The 18260-nt window shown below is 39.1% G+C and overlaps 1 protein-coding gene across 3 annotated transcripts in view; it reads right to left on the bottom strand.

The window, feature by feature from the left end:
- Positions 1 to 18260, bottom strand: part of ITPR2 (inositol 1,4,5-trisphosphate receptor type 2) — a 598268-nt gene that overhangs the window by 278131 nt on the left and 301877 nt on the right. For all 3 annotated transcript variants that reach the window (XM_068970194.1, XM_068970196.1, XM_068970195.1), the window contains exons 35-36: positions 8137 to 8327; positions 2442 to 2584 (exon numbers count right to left, since the gene is read on the bottom strand). In XM_068970194.1, coding sequence (XP_068826295.1) covers positions 2442 to 2584; positions 8137 to 8327 — 334 coding nt within the window. The remainder of the gene's footprint in view (positions 1 to 2441; positions 2585 to 8136; positions 8328 to 18260) is intronic.

Raw genomic sequence — 18260 nt, 5'->3', positions numbered from 1 at the left:
TCTCCTTCATAAGGGAGGAGTAAGTATGGATATTAATGAACTACATGCAGCCACCATAAAAGCCAATTCTGACAATGACCTATTCTCTTCTCTCTCACTACGTGTGACTAATGTGTAATCTGGTCCTTTCCTGGGGGTTAGCCCTGACATTCTCCAGCAAACTCATCTGACTCAAAAAGTTCCAATAATTAAATTCATCTGAGGAAGTCAGAGGGCCCACTTAAGACCTACAGCAATTAACGATGTTGAATTCTAATTTTATTATAATAGATATCCTTGCAAATAAAACTCTTGGCTCTTCCCAGAATTATGCAAAAGTAAACAGATATCCCTGAGCCTCAAGCCATGCTACAATCACTCACATACAACTGCATAAAAATCCTTTCTCTAACCACTAAACTATGTGTGAGTTTCTCTTCCTCCATCCGAATGTAGGACCTGTGATACATTCTCAGTATCATGTCATTCTGCTTCTCTCCTTTGAATTTACCTAATATTGCAACAGACTGGCTTCATCTTCAGCACAGGTCAATATTTTCTTGACATTTTGAGTTACTTTACATCGCCTTCTCACACACCTATATCCTTAAGTTCTAGACCAGAATTTTATTTGAGATCGTTGAAATGTTCTATAACTGTGCTGTCTTAGTTGTTGGCCAGTAGCTAACTAGGGCTACTGAGTATTTAACATGTGGCAAATGTCGACTGAGGGACTAAATATTTTATCTGTGTTGTAATGAATTTAAACTTTCATATTAATAGCCATGTATAGTTATCGTATTGACACTAATTCTTGACACTGAATCAGCAAACTCTTTCTCTCAAGGGCAAAACAGTAAATAGCTTAGGCTCTGGAGGCCATGCAGACTAGGCCACTAGTCAGTTCTGCTGTAATAGTATGAAAGTAGCCACTGATGACAATACGTAAATGAATATGTGTGGCTGTGTTTCAATAAAACTTTAGTTGCAAAAATTATCAATGGCTTGTGGGCCAGAATTTGTCAATCACTTGTCTAGACCATCAAGCCTCTGGGATATAGCTATAGCATCATATGAATATCCTGGAGTTAAAAATCTCACATTTATTGCCTACTTTTTAACCTATGTTATATATACGTTGATATATATTCATGGGAGAAAAAGTATATTTGTCAAAGACCCTTTTTATACTAGACAACACCTCTACTTTTTTTTTTTTCCCAGTGGTTTCCACAGTCAGCAGTTTGCAGACACTCTAGACCTCTTCATTTAAAAATGCTTATTAGAAGGCTGGTTAGTACCCAGACAAGACCACTCTTCCCAGGCTTCTTAAGATACAGTGATAAAGAGTAAAGAATTCCTGATTTTGGCCATAATGGAGGAATTCCACCTGCTCTTCAACATGATCCCTACAGTCAGTTCTCACCCCATACCTCTTTTTCTCTCCCCAAATCCCAACTTTAACTGGTAAAAGAAAGAAACACACTTCCTGTGTCCACTCATCCTTCAATTTCTGCCTCACTATGTCACAGTCAATAGAGGAGGCTTTGAGACCGTTTTAGCCATATTCTCAACCATACAGAAGAGGCTGTGACAAATAACGGTCAAGGGGGTTGCAGCTTCTTCTGACCCTTCATCCAGATTCTCTCCCCAAGGAGCCCACGTCCCTCTGCCTGGCCATCTTGAGTCAACATGCGATTACTTGCACAAATCATTCAGTGAAGGGTCCTCTGCATTAGGATGCATCTTTCTGGAGCTGCCTAAAACTTTCTCTCACAACTGCTTACATTTCCTTGAGAACTGCTCCTTTATCATTAAAATGAAAATATTCTAGGATAACACACCCACTGCAACAGACCTGACAATACCACAAAAATGTTAAGAGAAATACATAAATGAAAGAGCTTTAGATGAGCATCATCAAAGCAGCGTGGCTGAGTGCCAGGTTGAGACTTAACAGCTGGTTACTGAAGCACAGCTGGGCCTCAGTTTTCTCATCTCTAAAATGAGGCCCAATCTCTCAGCGCATTTGTACAGATTAGATAACATGGGTAAGCATACACAGGACAATAGCCCACAAAGTAAGACCTCAATAAATGCTAGTTCCCTTTCCCTCCTCTTTCTCTTTAGGAAAATCAGTGACCTTAAACTGGAATCTTTTAAAAGTTCACACCATATAGCTATAGAAAGGACTCAGAACAAAGATATTCTTTTATGTGATATTTTGTGCCCAATGATACATTTCATTTTCAGTCAATGTTAATAAATATGATAACCTGAAAATCACCAAAACAAAATTTCCACTGAATCACACGAATGATTTTGGAAGTACATTTGCAGGGATTTCAGACGCTTCACATGCTCTGTGGACTGTCATGAGGCACCAGCAGTGTCAGAAAACAGGGATGTCAGAGGCAGGCTCGGTGCGGCAGCACCTGCAGCATCTCGCTGTACCCACTTACTTCGACATGAAAGCGCCACATCTTATTCTCGCATCGCTTCCCTCAGGAAACAGCAGTTCTGGGCTGTACAAGACATCAACCAACACTGAGAATTCAGCCTGCATCATCGGGCTGAACTGTTGCTCCAAGGAGGCCACTACATCCTAAGGAATAAAGCACAAGAGAAGACATGTGAAGACCTGACTCAGATTTCATCCTTTAAAAATAGGACAAGCTTATGAATACTAACCAAAAATGAGATGTGGGACTTTCAGAGAAGAGGTACCCTACTTCCCAAAGCACTGGATACGTGTGCTTTAAGCAGAGGCTGGCCTTCTGTCTAAATACTTCCTGGATCTCCTTTTTCATTTATATGATAAAGGAGGAGTGGGTAGCTATAGATTTCTAAGAATATACAGGAAAGATAAAAAGTCAGTAAAGCCACTGCTACAAGTACGGCAGTGTCTGGGACTGTAATACAGATAGTGCAAAAGTGAAAGTGAAAGTCTCTGTCATGTCCAGCTCTTTGCAACCCCACGGAATAAACAGTCCACGGAATTCTCCAGGCCAGAATACTGGAATAGGTAACTGTTCCCTTCTCCAGCGGATCTTCCAGACCCAGGAATCGAACCTGGGTCCCGTGCATTGCAGGCGGGTTCTTTACCAACTGAGCAACCACAGACAGTACAGGTATTCATCAAACTGGAGTTAGAGTATGCTCAGGGAACAGCTAAGAAAGACTTCATGTGTGTCACTGGTCACCTGAAACTGACCATTTTTTTCCAGTGGGGGAAACTCCCTGATATATTACCTGAAGCAGTATTAGTACTATACAAGGGTTTGATGACATTTAGTAGTATTTTTAAATTATACTTTTTGACGGACACTATTGATCATCTACCAGTAGCCTTTCCTCATCCTTTTCCTTGCTAACAGAATCTCCATGTTTGTTCTCAGTCAGGCAACAACATTGTCAGGGAGAGGAGCCCCTGCCCACCTCCCCTAGAGTCAAGGTTGATTAAGCCAGTCGTGGTCATTCCATTTCCCCTGCCAACAACTGGTTAGGTGTGATTCTGTGACACAGTCTTGACCAATGAGATACCAAGTGAAGTCTGCTGAGTGTGAGGGTGTGTATGGAGCTGGGGAGTGGGCAGGGCAGATTCTTTAGAAACTAGCTATGGCTTCTAAGATAGCCTCAGAGTGTGAAAATTCAAAGTACAAGGCAGCCCTCAAAGGACCTTTGAAGACCAGCCTTACGCTGAAAGTCCACAGACTAATGGTGGTTGAGACCCCAACCAATAAAGCTACTGAATTAAACACCTCAGGAAGAGCCCTAGTTTCAGACTTCTTGTGTGTGAAAAGATATATTTTTTATTATTTAAGCCACTTTTCTCTGTTAATTATAGCTGAAAGCAGTCAACTGACATATTGCTTAAATTAACTATAAGCAATGATAATTTATTGAACATTATTTAATGATGAAAGCCTCCCCTTTTTGTTTTAAAATTAACTAAGAAAACAAACTGAAAAAAAAAAAAACAACACTCACATAAAGCAATACTTTATTTGCTCATAACTGTGGCTTTATTCTCTTAAGCAGAAAACTGACTGCCAATTGCTTATTGTTACTCTCAACATATATTTCTAAGTTATTTTCTTCCTGGTAGTCTCTTGATTCCTTATGACTAGATTTCAGGAGTTAACTTTTGTTTAACTCTTTCCTTCCCTTTTAGAAAAAGTGATAATTTCTCCTTCAATTACTAAATAAGTTTTCTGAGGAATTCCTCATAATAGTTGAGAGAGACTACCAGGGAGGAAAAAAAAAAAATCACATACACAGAAACTAGATATTATACAAAGGCGAGAAGAGAATATGGTTATCAAATGTGACCACAGTTATCGTAGTTAAGAAAACATCACAATAACATACCTCTCTTTCAGATTACCTCTCAACTTCATTTCATTCTCTAAATAAACTGTGTCCAGGCATCTATGATGTCAGACTTTATCTCCTGTTTCAATCATGGGTCAACTACATAATCTCTTTAATTCATTTTTTTCCCCAATGTGAAAACCCAGGATAATGATACTAGCAATTACATAGGCTTGCTGTGAGGATTAAAAGTAAATACATACAATAGCCTCTACAATGTTTTGTAATAATCTATAATGGAAAATAATCTGAAAAATGATCACTGATATACACCTGAAGCTAATACAACACTGCAAATAAACTATGTGAAATAGTTGCTTAATCATGTCCAGCTAGCTCTTTGGGACCCCATGGACTGTAGCCCAACAGACCCCTCTGTCCATGGAACTCTCCAGGCAAGAATACCCTGATGGGTTGCCATTCCCTTCTCCAGGGGACCTTCCAGACCCAGGGATGGAAACCGGTTCTCCTGCATTGCAGGCAGATTCTTTACTGTCTGAGCCACCAGGGAATCTCTCATTACCCCCCAGATTAACTATGCTTCATTTTAAAAATGGCTTAAAAAGCTAAAAAAGAAAAAACAGCCTCTAACATGTACTGGCCACTCCTTAATGTAGTAATCATTGAATACCAGTTAGCTGCAATCATCACCTGGAGAATCCCAGGGACGGGGGAGCCTGGTGGGCTGTTGTCTCTGGGGTCTCACAGAGTCGGACACAACTGAAGTGACTTAGCAGCAGCAGCAATCATCACCATGTTGCTAAATTCAGTGGTTACTTTTCTGTCCTCATTTTACCTAAGCATTTTACACACTGTTTCTGATTCGTCAAACACTTTCTACTCTTGGTTCTGTAACATCACTTTTTTCCTTGTTTTCCATCTATGTCCTGACTAGTCCTTTACCAAATTCCTGGTCCTTTCTCTTCTATATCTACAGTTTCTGTGAGGAACCTCATGAAATTGCATGGTTTTGACATCATATGTATGCTGAAAATTCCCACAATTATATTTCCTGCATTGATATCTTTCCAAACCACCCCAGACCCATACATCCATCTGTCTGTTTGACACATCCATATAGATACTGACATAGACATCTCACACTTAAGATTCTCCATACAGAATCTTTGGATTCCAACTCTCCCATCCTTCCTTACCTTAGCAAATGATCTAATCATGTTATACCAAGGCTCATCCTTGATTTCTCTTTCCAACAATCCACAACTCTCCCATCCATCCACCAAGCCCCAATGGCTCTAGGACCAACTATATCCAAAATTTATTATCTTCATTGCTATCACTACCTCCTTAAGCCAAGCCACCATTACCTTTTACCTGAATTAATGCAATAACTAATGAACCAGACTCATTGCTTCTGTCTGGACCCGACAGTCAATTCACCACTCGAAATCCACAGTGTTTTTTTAAAGGTAAACCGAGTCATGCCTATTTTCTGCTAAAAATTCCCAATGATTTTCCATCACATTTAGAATAAAGCCAAACACTTTATCATGCATGGCAGTCTCTATGTGATTTGGCTCCTTATTTCATAATACTCTCTTCCTTTGCTCACATCTGCCCCAATGGGATTCTCTTGGTTTCTCAAATCCCCAACCTCATTCCTGCCAAAGCATCACTGCATTTCCTTTTCCTTTCCCATAAAGCTCTCTTTGAATAGACTCTTCCTCCTCATTTGGGTGTCAACGTCTTCTCGACGGAGAAGCACTCCCTCACTACAGGATCACTCTCCCAGTGACGCTCCATCAAACTGTTATCAGAATTTACTCACAGAAGTTTTAATTATCTAACCTTATATCATTTACTTAATGGGTTACAATGTATTTTCCATGAGGATACAGACCTCATGGTTCTATCTCCAGTACTTAACACAGTGGCTGGTACAGAGTATTCATCAAATATATATTTATTAAATGATTGCCACTGACTATGCTAAAATAAGTTGAAAGCATGCCCTCTTTATGCTGGTTGACATGACAATCTCTCCCCTGAAATGTCTGCTCCCCTGTCTCTCATAAACCTGCTTACCTCCTTTCTGACTGTGCCTTTTTTCCCTCATTTTATTTGGCCATTCTGCAACTTTTAGGCTAATTTGTTTAGCCTAAAAAAAGGTTCTTTGTTTTTCCTATCACTATACTCTTTCTTTTAGCAACATCAACCAACTATTACCTCCAAATATAGACCTACCTTCCAATACATTCAGTAGCCAATAAATCTATTCACTGTGTGTTCGGTGAGCACAGCCAAGATCCTTTTACTGTATTCTCTCCTTCCTTCTGACAGTCTAGGGACTACAATGTCACCTAGTCTCCAATCATCATGCCTCTTCAATGTCCCTCATGCTCCCTCTCTATCTCCATCTAAGAACCACCAGGTCTGTTGACCCTGCCTTCATTTTTTTTAGAATTTTATTTAGTTAGTTAGTTATTTTTGGCTGTGCTGGGTCTTCATTGCTGTGCACGGGCTTTCTCTAGTTGTGTCAAATGGAGGCGACTACATTCATCTATTAAAACTGAATCTTCACCAAGTAATCTACTCATTACCTCTTATAATATTTATTCCAGTTCATGTTGTGACCATTCTCCATGCCAAAAACTTTCCTCAAGCCATACTCCAGTTTGTGCCATGAAATCTTTCACTGGTTATGTGAGTGGGAAGGTATCTCCTATGGGCCGAATTGTGTCCCTCTCAAAATTCATACGATAAAGCCCTAATCCTGGTGCTTTGAGGCTTCCCACATGGTGTTAGTGGTTAAAAAAAAAAAAAAAATCCACCTGACAATGCAGGAGATGCAAGAGATGTGGGTTCAATCCCTGCGCCAGGAAGATCCCCTGAAGAAGGGAATGGCAACCCACTCCAGTATTCTTGCCTGGGGAATTCCATGGGCAGAGGAGCCTGGCAGGGTTACAGCCCACGGGGCCGCAAAGACGGACACGACTGAGTGGCTGAGCACACAGCACATACACAGCGATGCTTCAGGATGTGACTGTATTTGGAGTCAGGGCCTTTAAAGAGGTAATTCAAGTAAAATGAATTCATATGGATGGGCTCTACTTCGAAATGACCAGGGGCCTTACAAGAAGCAATTAGGACAAAGAAGTGTATGTGCACAGAGGGACGACCACATGAGGACACGGAGACAAGCATGCCACCTGTGACCCAAGGAGAAAGACCTCAGAAGAAAACAAACCTTCCAGCGCCTTGATCTTGAATTTCTAGCTCCAGAGCTGTGAGAAAGAAATTTCTGTCGGTTAAACCACCGAGGCTGTGGTATTTCATGATGGCAGTCCGGGTAGATTAATACAATGCCTCTCTTTACTCAGTGTCCCAGAATGTCCAGGCCAAACACAGGAGTGGGATACTATGCAAATAATTTGGGAGTAAAGGTGCTCACACCATTCTCATCAAAGAAATATAAAAGGATATTGAGACATGAACTGAAGCAAGGTTGTAAAATATTTATTACATGGGTCTTTAAAGTAAATTATTCTACTAAATGTGTTACAGTTATTATTTTGATATTAAGACCCATTACCTCACTGCCAGAACACATTAAATAATACCTACTCAAAAAGAAAAAAAGAAAGACTCCCAACAACTTCTACCTGGAAGCAATGTTTTAAAGAGGATAGTGTTGGTTGGACATTGGAAAGCAAAGCCTGGTACCCAACTAGAATTTGATAGTTTTAACCATAGTTTATGTGGCCACATATATTCAAATATTAATTTAGAAAATATTAATGTCATTTCATGCTCTTATTGTACCTGTAACTTTTCAATAATATTTCTGTAATCCCAAGAAGGCCCTCCAAGAGCTTCCTTAAAGCGTGGTCCAGAGCGAGCTGATAGTCTCCAGCCCATGGCTGCTCTCTGCACCATGTTTGAATGACTCTTCATGAAAAGAGTATTCACTTGGCTGTCCAAATCCACTGGAATGGCAATTCCACGATTCTTTGCTGAAAAGGAAAGATTTAAACAGTTTCCTCTTAATTTGACTAAAGTTACTTGCCTGGTATCAAAACAATTCAGATAGAACAAATACAAAAGAAAAAAATAGACAAATTCTGATATGTAATGTAAATATGGTGATTATAGTTAGCCATACTATAGCGTATATTTGAAAGTTCCTAAGAGAGTAGATCTTAAATGTTCCCATTATAAGAAAAAAAAATTATGACTGTCAGATTGTTAACTAAATTTATTGTAGTAATCATTTCACAATATATACATATATCAATGACAATATTATATGCCAATTATATCTCAATGAAATGGGGAAAAAAAGAAAACTATCAAAGCTTCAAGTTCTGCCATTAAATTATTTTACACAACTACAAAAGTGTTTAACTTGAAAGTGTCTCAGTTCTTAAGACCAATGATTAAAACAGACTCATTAAACATTCAAGAGCTTATTTGATTTCTTGATGGTTAATGTTTAAAGTATACTTTATACAGCATCAATATGGGAAAACACTGTAACAGTCATATATATTTGTACCTTCCTAGATGCAGAAGACAATTAAAAAGCAGATAGAAAATATATGACAAAATCCTGCCAGTCCATTTTATAAATATAATTCTTGTGTATATGTGTATGCACACACATGTAAAATGCACAAAACTACATATGATAAAACAACTGAGACAAGAAATAAAAAAATTGAGAAGTATGAGAAAATGTGCATTGGAAAATAGTACACAGTACATGTTCTTCTTTCCAAGATCCACTGAAATTTATATTTCAATAGACAGTTTTTCCTGGGTGGCTCAGATGGTAAAGAATCTCCCTGCAATGGAGGACACCCAGGTTGAATCCCTGGGTTGGGAAGATCCCCTGGAGAAGGTAATGGCTACCCACTCCAGTATTCTTGCTTGGAGAATTCCATGGACAGAGGAATCTGGTGGGCTACAGTCCATGGGGTCGCAAAGAGTCAGACATGACTGACACTTTCACTTTCATTTCATATCACAATACTGAAAAACAAGATTGCTTGCCAAAAAAAATACAGAAACATTGAGGTATTTTTGCAAGCAGAATGAAGATGAGATTGGTCCATCAGAGAAAGAAGAGAAGAAATTGCTCTGCAAGAGCTTAGAGTTAGAACAGGCCTTCCTAGGTTCCCAGCCAAACAATACATAGAGTGGACATGGGAGGTGGGATAGTCAGCTGGCAACTCCAGAAAGAACAACATCTGAATAGCTGAAGTTCAAGCCCTCCTCTCTCTGATGAGCATAAACAGAGTGACAAGCAGCAGAGGCTTTTACCCAGAGGATAAAGTTAGAGAAATGCAGAAATGTTCTCTCAAGAAACAAGAATACGTGCCTGAAAGGATGCCAAATGAAGGCATTAGGGATTGACAGAGAAGCTGAATAGGGCTGGAAGTAACTCCAAAGATCCTGATCAAATAAGAAGAAGAATGCAGGGGAGAGGGAGGTTTTTAACACCAGTAAAAAGAGAAAATATATCAAAGATTTCAACCCATGGGAAAAAACCTTCTGATTTTAACACTTGTTAGTACTTCCAGGTTGTTTTCTCTCTCTCTCTCTCTCTCTCTCTCTCTCACACACACACACACACACACACACACACATACACTACAAGAAAGCCTGTGTATCATTTGGGGGGGGGGCTTCCCTGGTGGGTGAGATGGTAAAGAATCTGCCTATAATGCAGGATACCCAGGTTCATTTCCTGAGTGAGGAAGATACCTTGGAGAAGGGAATGGCTACCCACTTCTGTATTCTTCCCTCACCCAGAGTTCAGGGTAAGCCTTGTCATTTACATGAGAAAGCTAGTAGAGAAACAGACTCTCAAAACTGCAGTGGAAGCCCGTGCAGGTCATTTATAGATCTTTGTAAATATGACATACCACCACAAATCACAGGGAAAAGCAAGAACATTAGAATAGCCCTGGGACTTCCCTAGCTGTCCATTGGTTAAGGGTCTGCCTTGCAGTGTGGGGGACACCAGTGTGATCCCTGGTCCAGGAAGATTCCACATGACTTGGAGCAATTAAGCCCATGGCCACAACTACTGAGCCTGCTCGCCTAGAGCCTGGGCACTAGAGAAAACTGGTGAGAAGAGAAAAACAAATATCATATATTAATGTGTATATGTGGAATCTAGAAAATGGTACAGATGATCTTGTTTGTAAAGCAGAAATAGAGGCACAGATGTAGAGAACAAATGTACGGACACCAAATGGGAAAGGGAGTAAGATGAATTGGGAGACTGGGATTGACATGTATGCACTTCTAGGAATAAAACAGACTATCTAAGGAGAACTGACTGTACAGCTCAGGGAACTCTACTCAGGGCTCTCTGGTGACCTAAATGGAAAGGAAATTCAAAAAAGAGAGGGCATTTATATACATACAGCTGATTCACTCTACTGTACAGTAGAAACTTACACAACACTGTAAAGCAATAATACTCCAATAAAAACTAATTAAGATAAACACAGGGAAGCACACAAAAAAAATTCAAATAATTCTAATTATTGTCCTCAGAAACTGTGAGCACACATCACCTTCAAAAAAATAGAAAATAAAAATAAGAAAGCAATCTTGGAAATTAAAATGACTGCACAGACTGTACAAAAGAAATTTCAAAATTGGCTGAAAAAGATAGGAATAAGGACCCTCTGGTGACTCAGGTGGTAAAGAATCTGCCTGCAGTGCAGGAGACCCAGGTTTGATCCCTGAGTTGGAAAGATCCCCTAGAGAATGAAATGGCTATCCACTGCAATATTCTTGCCTGGAAAATTCCATGGACACAGTAGCCTGGCATGCTACAGTCCACGGGGTTGCAAAAAGTCAGACACGATGGAACAACTAACTAATACTTTAATAACTGGGAAAGTCAAGGAATCTTCCACAACACAAAGCATAAAAGAGTCAAAGGGACAATATAAAGAAGATGAAAAAGATGGAAACACTTTGTTAAAAAAAAATAGTACATCTAGAATTACTGTGGTGCTAAATGGAATAAGCATTTGTTATCTAGAAAATTCACTCATGTGAAAAGACTTGAAGACTCATAATAATAGATGAAGTATTATAATAGACCATATTTTAAATAAAATGTGTGAGTGTTAGTCACTCAGTCATGTCCAACTCCCCTGGACTGTGGCCCACCATGCTCCTCGGTCCATGGGATTCTCCAGACAAGGATACTGGAGGGGGTTGCCATTTCCTTCTCCATTAAATAAAATAACTATGCATAAAAATGAGTCCAGGGGAAACCAAAACAGAGAGAAAATGAAATAGGGAGGGTCACCCAGGAAGTCAAATATCTAATAAATGTAAGCTCCGGAAAGAAACATCTAAGACAATGGAAGAGAAGAAATGATTAAGAAAACATAGAAGACAATTAATTACTTTGAGTTGAAAAAAAAATGCAAGTCTTAACTGAAACGGTCTACTGTGTGTGTTAAATAGGATTAAATAACCATATTGTTCATATTCTAACTGGACTTCCCTGGTGGCTCAGACAGTAAAGTGCCCACAATGTGGGAGACCTGGGTTTGATCCCTGGGTCAGGAAGATCCCGTGGAGAAGGAAATGGCAACCTACTCCAGGACTCTTGCCTGGAAAATTCCATGAACTGAGGAGCATGATAGGCTACAGCCCATGGGGTCGCAAAGAATCGGACACAAGTAAGCGACTTCACTTTCACTTTCACAGTGTCAGACTTTATTTTTTTGGGCTCCAAAATCACTGCAGATGGTGATTGCAGCCATGAAATTAAAGGACACTTACTTCTTGAAAGGGAAGTTATGACCAACCTAGATAGCATATTCAAAAGCAGAGACATTACTTTGCCGAGTAAGGTCCGTCTAGTCAAGGCTATGGTTTTTCCAATGGTCATGTATGGATGTGAGAGTTGGACTGGGAAGAAGGCTGAGCGCCGAAGTTAATGCTTTTGAACTGTGGTGCTGGAGAAGACTCTTGAGAGTCTCTTGGACTACAAGGAGATCCAACCAGTCCATTCTAAAGGAGATCAGTCCTGGGTGTTCTTTGGAAGGAATGATGCTAAAGCTGAAACTCCAGTACTTTGGCTACCTCATGCAAAGAGTTGACTCATTGGAAAAGACTCTGATGCTGGGAGGGATTGGGGGCAAGAGGAGAAGGGGACGACCGAGGATGAGATGGCTGGATGGCATCACCAACTTGATGGACGTGAGTTTGAGTGAACTCCGGGAGTTGGTGATGGACAGGGAGGCCTGGCGTGCTGCAATTCATGGGGTAGCAAAGAGCTGGACACGACTGAGCAACTGAACTAAACTGAACTGAAGATAATTCATTGTATTTCAGAACAGAATACAAACGTCACAAGTCATAATAATGCAGACCAGTAATCTATAAAGCAATCACTGGAACACAAAGTGGGAAAAAAAAAAGGTGAAAAATGAAGAAGTGTTAATTTCCTGATTTTCCACAGTGTGAAGATAAAGACATTATTTAGACCTGTTATTCAAGGGATAGGGATAAAAAGATATTCTTTAAAGTTAAAATAATAATCACTAGATTTCTTTAATGGAAATAGGAGGGAACGAATAAAAAGAAATGAGAGTGAGTGAGAATGAGAGGATCTGGCTTGCTTCATATAATAGAAGGAAAGTAACAGCAGTGGCAATACTATTCCTCTTGGTGAAAATCTTGTGATGCTCAGAGATACTTAAAAACTTGTTTGAAAATATATAATTTTAGCTGCCAAGACAAAAAGTTCCCAATTTAGACAGGAGCTCGAGCTAAAGTTTTAAGGAAACAATAACAGCTCTAACCCAACCCTGAACGATCAGTTGTACTACTGTCCAAATTTCCCAAGTGAATATTTTCCTAATATTCCTTATAAATTTCCCTTTTCCACAGCATACAATGTCTCTGCTTCTGTCCATCACATACAGCAAAGCAAATGCACTCCAGTCCCATCTGAAGGACCAACAGCCTCAAAATGGCCAAGCTGTACATCTTTTTTAAATACTTAATTCTTACTTGACTGATTCACCCATAATGACTGCTTCACACATATGCTGGGTTTGCTCTAAACATTCAAAAGTCTAACAGAAGACAATATTCCTTATATGTTATTTTCTAAGCAACAGAAAATAAGAAAAATTATAGAACTTAAAGTGTTAGTTACTCAGTCGTGTTTGACTCTTTGCGAGCCCATGGACTGTAGCCTGCCAGGCTCCTCTGTCCATGGTTAATACCTGCTTCTGAACTGCTGTGCTGGAGAAGACTCTTGAGAGCCCCTCGGGCAGCAAGGAGATCAAACCAGTTAATCCTAAGGGAAATCAACCCTGAATGAATATTCATTGGAAGGACTGATGCTGAAGCTTTAACACTTTTGCCACCTGACGTGAAGAGTCAACTCACTGGAAAAAGACTCTGATGCTGGAAAAAATTGAGGGCAGGAGGAAAAAGAGGCAACAGAGGATGAGACGGTTGGATGGCATCACTGACTCAATGGGTATTAGTCTCAGCAAACTCTGGGAGATAGTGAAGGACAGGGAAGCCTGGCGTGCTGCAGTTGGGGACACAAAGAGTCAGACACAACTTAGCAGCTGAACAAAAACAACATAAAACTTAAAACTGCTGAAAACATGTTGCAACCCAGTTTTCACAAACGTTTAAACAAAGGGGATAGATTTACCTCCCCTTTAGTAACCAGATATGTTAGATACAACTAACCATCAAATGAGTGTATGCTGCTATGAATACAACTTACACAAAGATGTACCTAAAAAGTATTTTTCTACTGACACCAGTGAAGATGCAATCCACTGGTGTGTGAGTGCATGCTACATTGCTCCAGTCATGTCTGACTCTTTGCAACCTTATGGACTGTAGCCCGCCAGGCTCCTCTGTCCATGGGATTCTCCAGGTAAGAATACTGGAGTGGGTTGCTGTGCCCTCCTTCAGGATATCTTCCTAATCCAGGGACTGAACCCGCATCTCTTACATCTCCTGCACTGGCAGGCGGGTTATTTACCACTAGTGCCACCCCAGGATATGAAGCCCCCCATCAGTGTGGTCAAGAAAATCTCATCTCCTACCCCCTCCTCATACATCCCATGAGCTGCTACCACTATTACACTATAGCCAGCAGCAAGGAGACACCACTATCCCAAACTTTGTTGAAAGGGTGTTTCTGTCCCCCAAACTGAACCACTCTAGCTGGTTTTTTCTAGCCTTCTGTCTTGGCACAAATTGCAAGATATACATTAACTGGTTAAAATAAACCCTACTTTCTCATGCCCAAAGGTAAACTCTAGTCAAATGATAAATCACAATTTCTAGGCAATAAAAGAAAATCAATTAACCAACTGGAGAAAGGAGAATTTGAGTTAAAATAAGTCAGCTGTGTAGATAATTATAAAACTTTTTCAAGCAATTGTAAAAATATCATTACCTTTAAGACATGGCCTGAAATAGATTCTCAGCACTGTCAAAATATTATAAAGATTAAGTTGAAAGCAAAGCTGACAATGCTAATTTAGTTTTCTATATATAGTTTAACAATTAAAGCAGAAATTAAAGCAGGAAAAGAAAGGAATTAATTCATGATCTCACTTTATAAGGACATTAATAACTAGAATAATATTTTTCTAATGTAATCAAAAATATGATCCACATTTAGCTTCCATTTATTGAGGTAGAAAACATTCTGATATAAATACCAGAATGTGAATTGAAATGTGAACTAGGATGTATTTTGGGGGTTAATGGTTTCCACACCTCCTATCTCCAATCAAAAAAAACTAATGAATTACCAACAGTCAATCATTCTTCCAGCATGTGGCATTAACTCCAACTGTGCTTTAGTGGTCATATAAAAGTTTAAAATATTTTAAAAATAAATATTCCTATTTCACCCCTAAGCTAGAATGCAACTAAGATACTATCTCATTAAGGGTATTTTGTCAGAGAATAAGTATATGGATTTCTTTAAAATCAAATAAGAGAGAAGATGGGTTATTATTAACAATTTATCTTTTACAGTGTTCTGCCCAGAGATGGCTAGTTCTCTAAAATGCATTATCTTTATTCATAGGTATTGTGATTACTGAGCTAACTGACTAATTAGGCTTACAAATCCTGAAAATTCTCTAGGTATGACAAAATTGCTTTAAGATATAATTAAAAATCTATTTTTAATTATTATTCATTAAATATTGCATATTCTGTGATATTTTTAAATTAGACCAAATCAGTGGTGGCAAATGGCAAATGAAAATCTCTGAGAATACACAAATTACAGTGGTAAGTGCAAAAGGAAAAAAATGTTTAGATAGATAAATTGACAGGTTGGGGAAAAACGCAACAGAAAGTGTAAGCATTTATTAATAACACTTGGTTTGTTGTCAAGCACCCCTGTACAGGCTCAGAAGAATAAGAATGGCTAGTGCCCAATAATGATAAGTGAGCAGAGTGGTACCTTTTCTGAATCAGATAAAAATATCCAGGATAAATCACAACTGAAACACTAGCATTCTTAAATATGAAGAACACTAAGTACACAAATTGTATCTTTCCCGTTTGGTACTCAATCTACACTTAAATGACCCCTCAATTAAATAAAGAAAATTTTATTACAAGCATTGGAGAGGATGTGGAGAAAAAGGAACCCTTGTGCACTGTTGCTGTTGCTGCTGCTGCTAAGTTGCTTCAGTCATGTCCGACTCTGTGCGACCCCATAGACGGTAGCCCCAGGCTCTGCCATCCCTGGGATTCTCCAGGCAAGAACACTGGAGTGAGTTGCCATTTCCTTTTCCAATGCAGGAAAGTGAAAAGAGAAAGTGAAGTTGCTCGGTCATGTCCAACTCTGTGCGACCCCATGGACGGCAGCCCACCAGGCTCCTCTGCCCATGGGATATTCCAGGCAAGAGCACTGGAGTGGGCTGTTGTTGCTGTTGGTGGGCATACAAATTTGATGAAGGGGTAAACAGTGTGGAGGTTCCTCCAAAAATTAAAAATAGAACTGCCATGATCCACATATTCTACTTCCAGGTATTTATCCAAAGAAAATGAAAACACTAACCCCAAAGGTATATACAACCCTATGTTCACCACAGCATTACTTACAACAGCCAAGAAATGGGAGCAACCAAAGTGTCCGTCAATGTATGGTACACGGATAAAGAAGATAGCACACACACACACAAACTGGAAATATTCAACCATAAAAAAAAAGAAGGAACTCTTGCCATTTGGGGCAGCATGGACGCATCTCGAGGTTACTGTGCTAAGTGAAATAAATCAGAGAGAAACACAAATACCACACAATTTCACTTACATGTGGAAGCTAAAAAACAAAGCAAATGAACACACAAATCAAAATAAAACTCAAAGATCTAAGAACAGCTCAGAGGAGAAGGGGTTTAGGAAGTGCACGTAAAGAGTCAAGGCAGTCCAAACACATGGTGAAGGATGGAAACTATACTTATTGTGGTGATCACTTCATAGTGTGTAAAAATATCAAATTATCATGTTCTAAGCCTGAAACTCGTGAAGTCGTGAAGTCGCTCAGTCATGTCCAACTTTGTGACCCCATGGACCGTAGCCCACCAGGCTCCTCCATCCATGGAATTATCTAGGCAAGAGTACTGGAGTGGGTTGCCATTTAGTGTACTGTTATATACCAATTATACCTAAATTAAAAAAGAATATATAATTTTATGGGTTATGTAAGAACTAGTATTGGCATACCTGACTATTCATCTGGAAAAAATTAAGTTGATTTCACATCCTCTATCTTACAACTAAATATATTCCAGATAACTCAAAATTGTAAACAGCTACACCAAAAAACAAACAGACCAGGCAAACTAAAACCATGAAAATTCTCAATGGGAATTAAAAAACAACATCTTAGGCTTATCAAGGCTATTCTGGAAGATGAAACAAAACCTAAAAAGCCTACAAGTTCAGGATGGGGAAAACATGTACACCCGTGGCAGATTCATGTTGATATATGTCAAAATCAATACAATATTGTAAAGTAATTAGCCTCCAATTAAAATAAATAAATTTAAATTAAAAAAGAAAAATGAATGGAAAAAACATTAATGAAAGAAATCAAAGATAACACAAATAGATGGAGAAATATACCATGTTCATGGCTCAGAAGAATCAATATAGTGAAAATGAGTATACAACCCAAAGCAATCTATAGATTCAATGCAATCCCTATCAAGCTGGTAAGCGGTATTTTTCACAGAACTAGAATAAATAATTTCACAATTTACATGGAAATACAAAAAACCTTGAATAGCCAAAGCAATCTTGAGAAAGAAGAATGGAACTGGAGGAATCAACCTGCCTGACTTCAGACTATACTACAAAGCTACAGTCATCAAGACAGTATGGTACTGGCACAAAGACAGAAATATAGATCAATGGAACAAAACAGAAAGCCCAGAGTTAAATCCATGTACCTATGGATACCTTATCTTTGACAAAGGAGGCAAGAATATACAACGGAGAAAAGATAATCTCTTTAACAAGTGGTGCTGGGAAAACTGGTCAACCACTTGTAAAAGAATGAAACTAGAACACCTTCTACCACCATACACAAAAATAAACTCAAAATGGATTAAAGATCTAAACATAAGACCAGAAACTATGAAAGTCCTAGAGGAACACATAGATAAAACACTCTCATCCTGCACAGCAGGATCCTCTATGACCCATGTCCCAGAGTAACGGAAATAAAAGCAAAAATAAACAAATGGGACTTAATTCAACTTAAAAGCTTTTGCACAACAAAGGAAACTCTAAGCAAGGTGAAAAGACAGCCTTCAGAATGGGAGAAAATAATAGCAAATGAAGCAACTGACAAATAATTGATCTCAAAAATATACAAGCAGCTCATGCAACTCAAT

The sequence above is a fragment of the Capricornis sumatraensis genome, chromosome 4 (genome assembly GCF_032405125.1).
Source record: "Capricornis sumatraensis isolate serow.1 chromosome 4, serow.2, whole genome shotgun sequence".
Lineage (NCBI taxonomy): Eukaryota > Metazoa > Chordata > Mammalia > Artiodactyla > Bovidae > Capricornis > Capricornis sumatraensis.
This window is presented reverse-complemented; position numbering and strand designations above follow the sequence as displayed.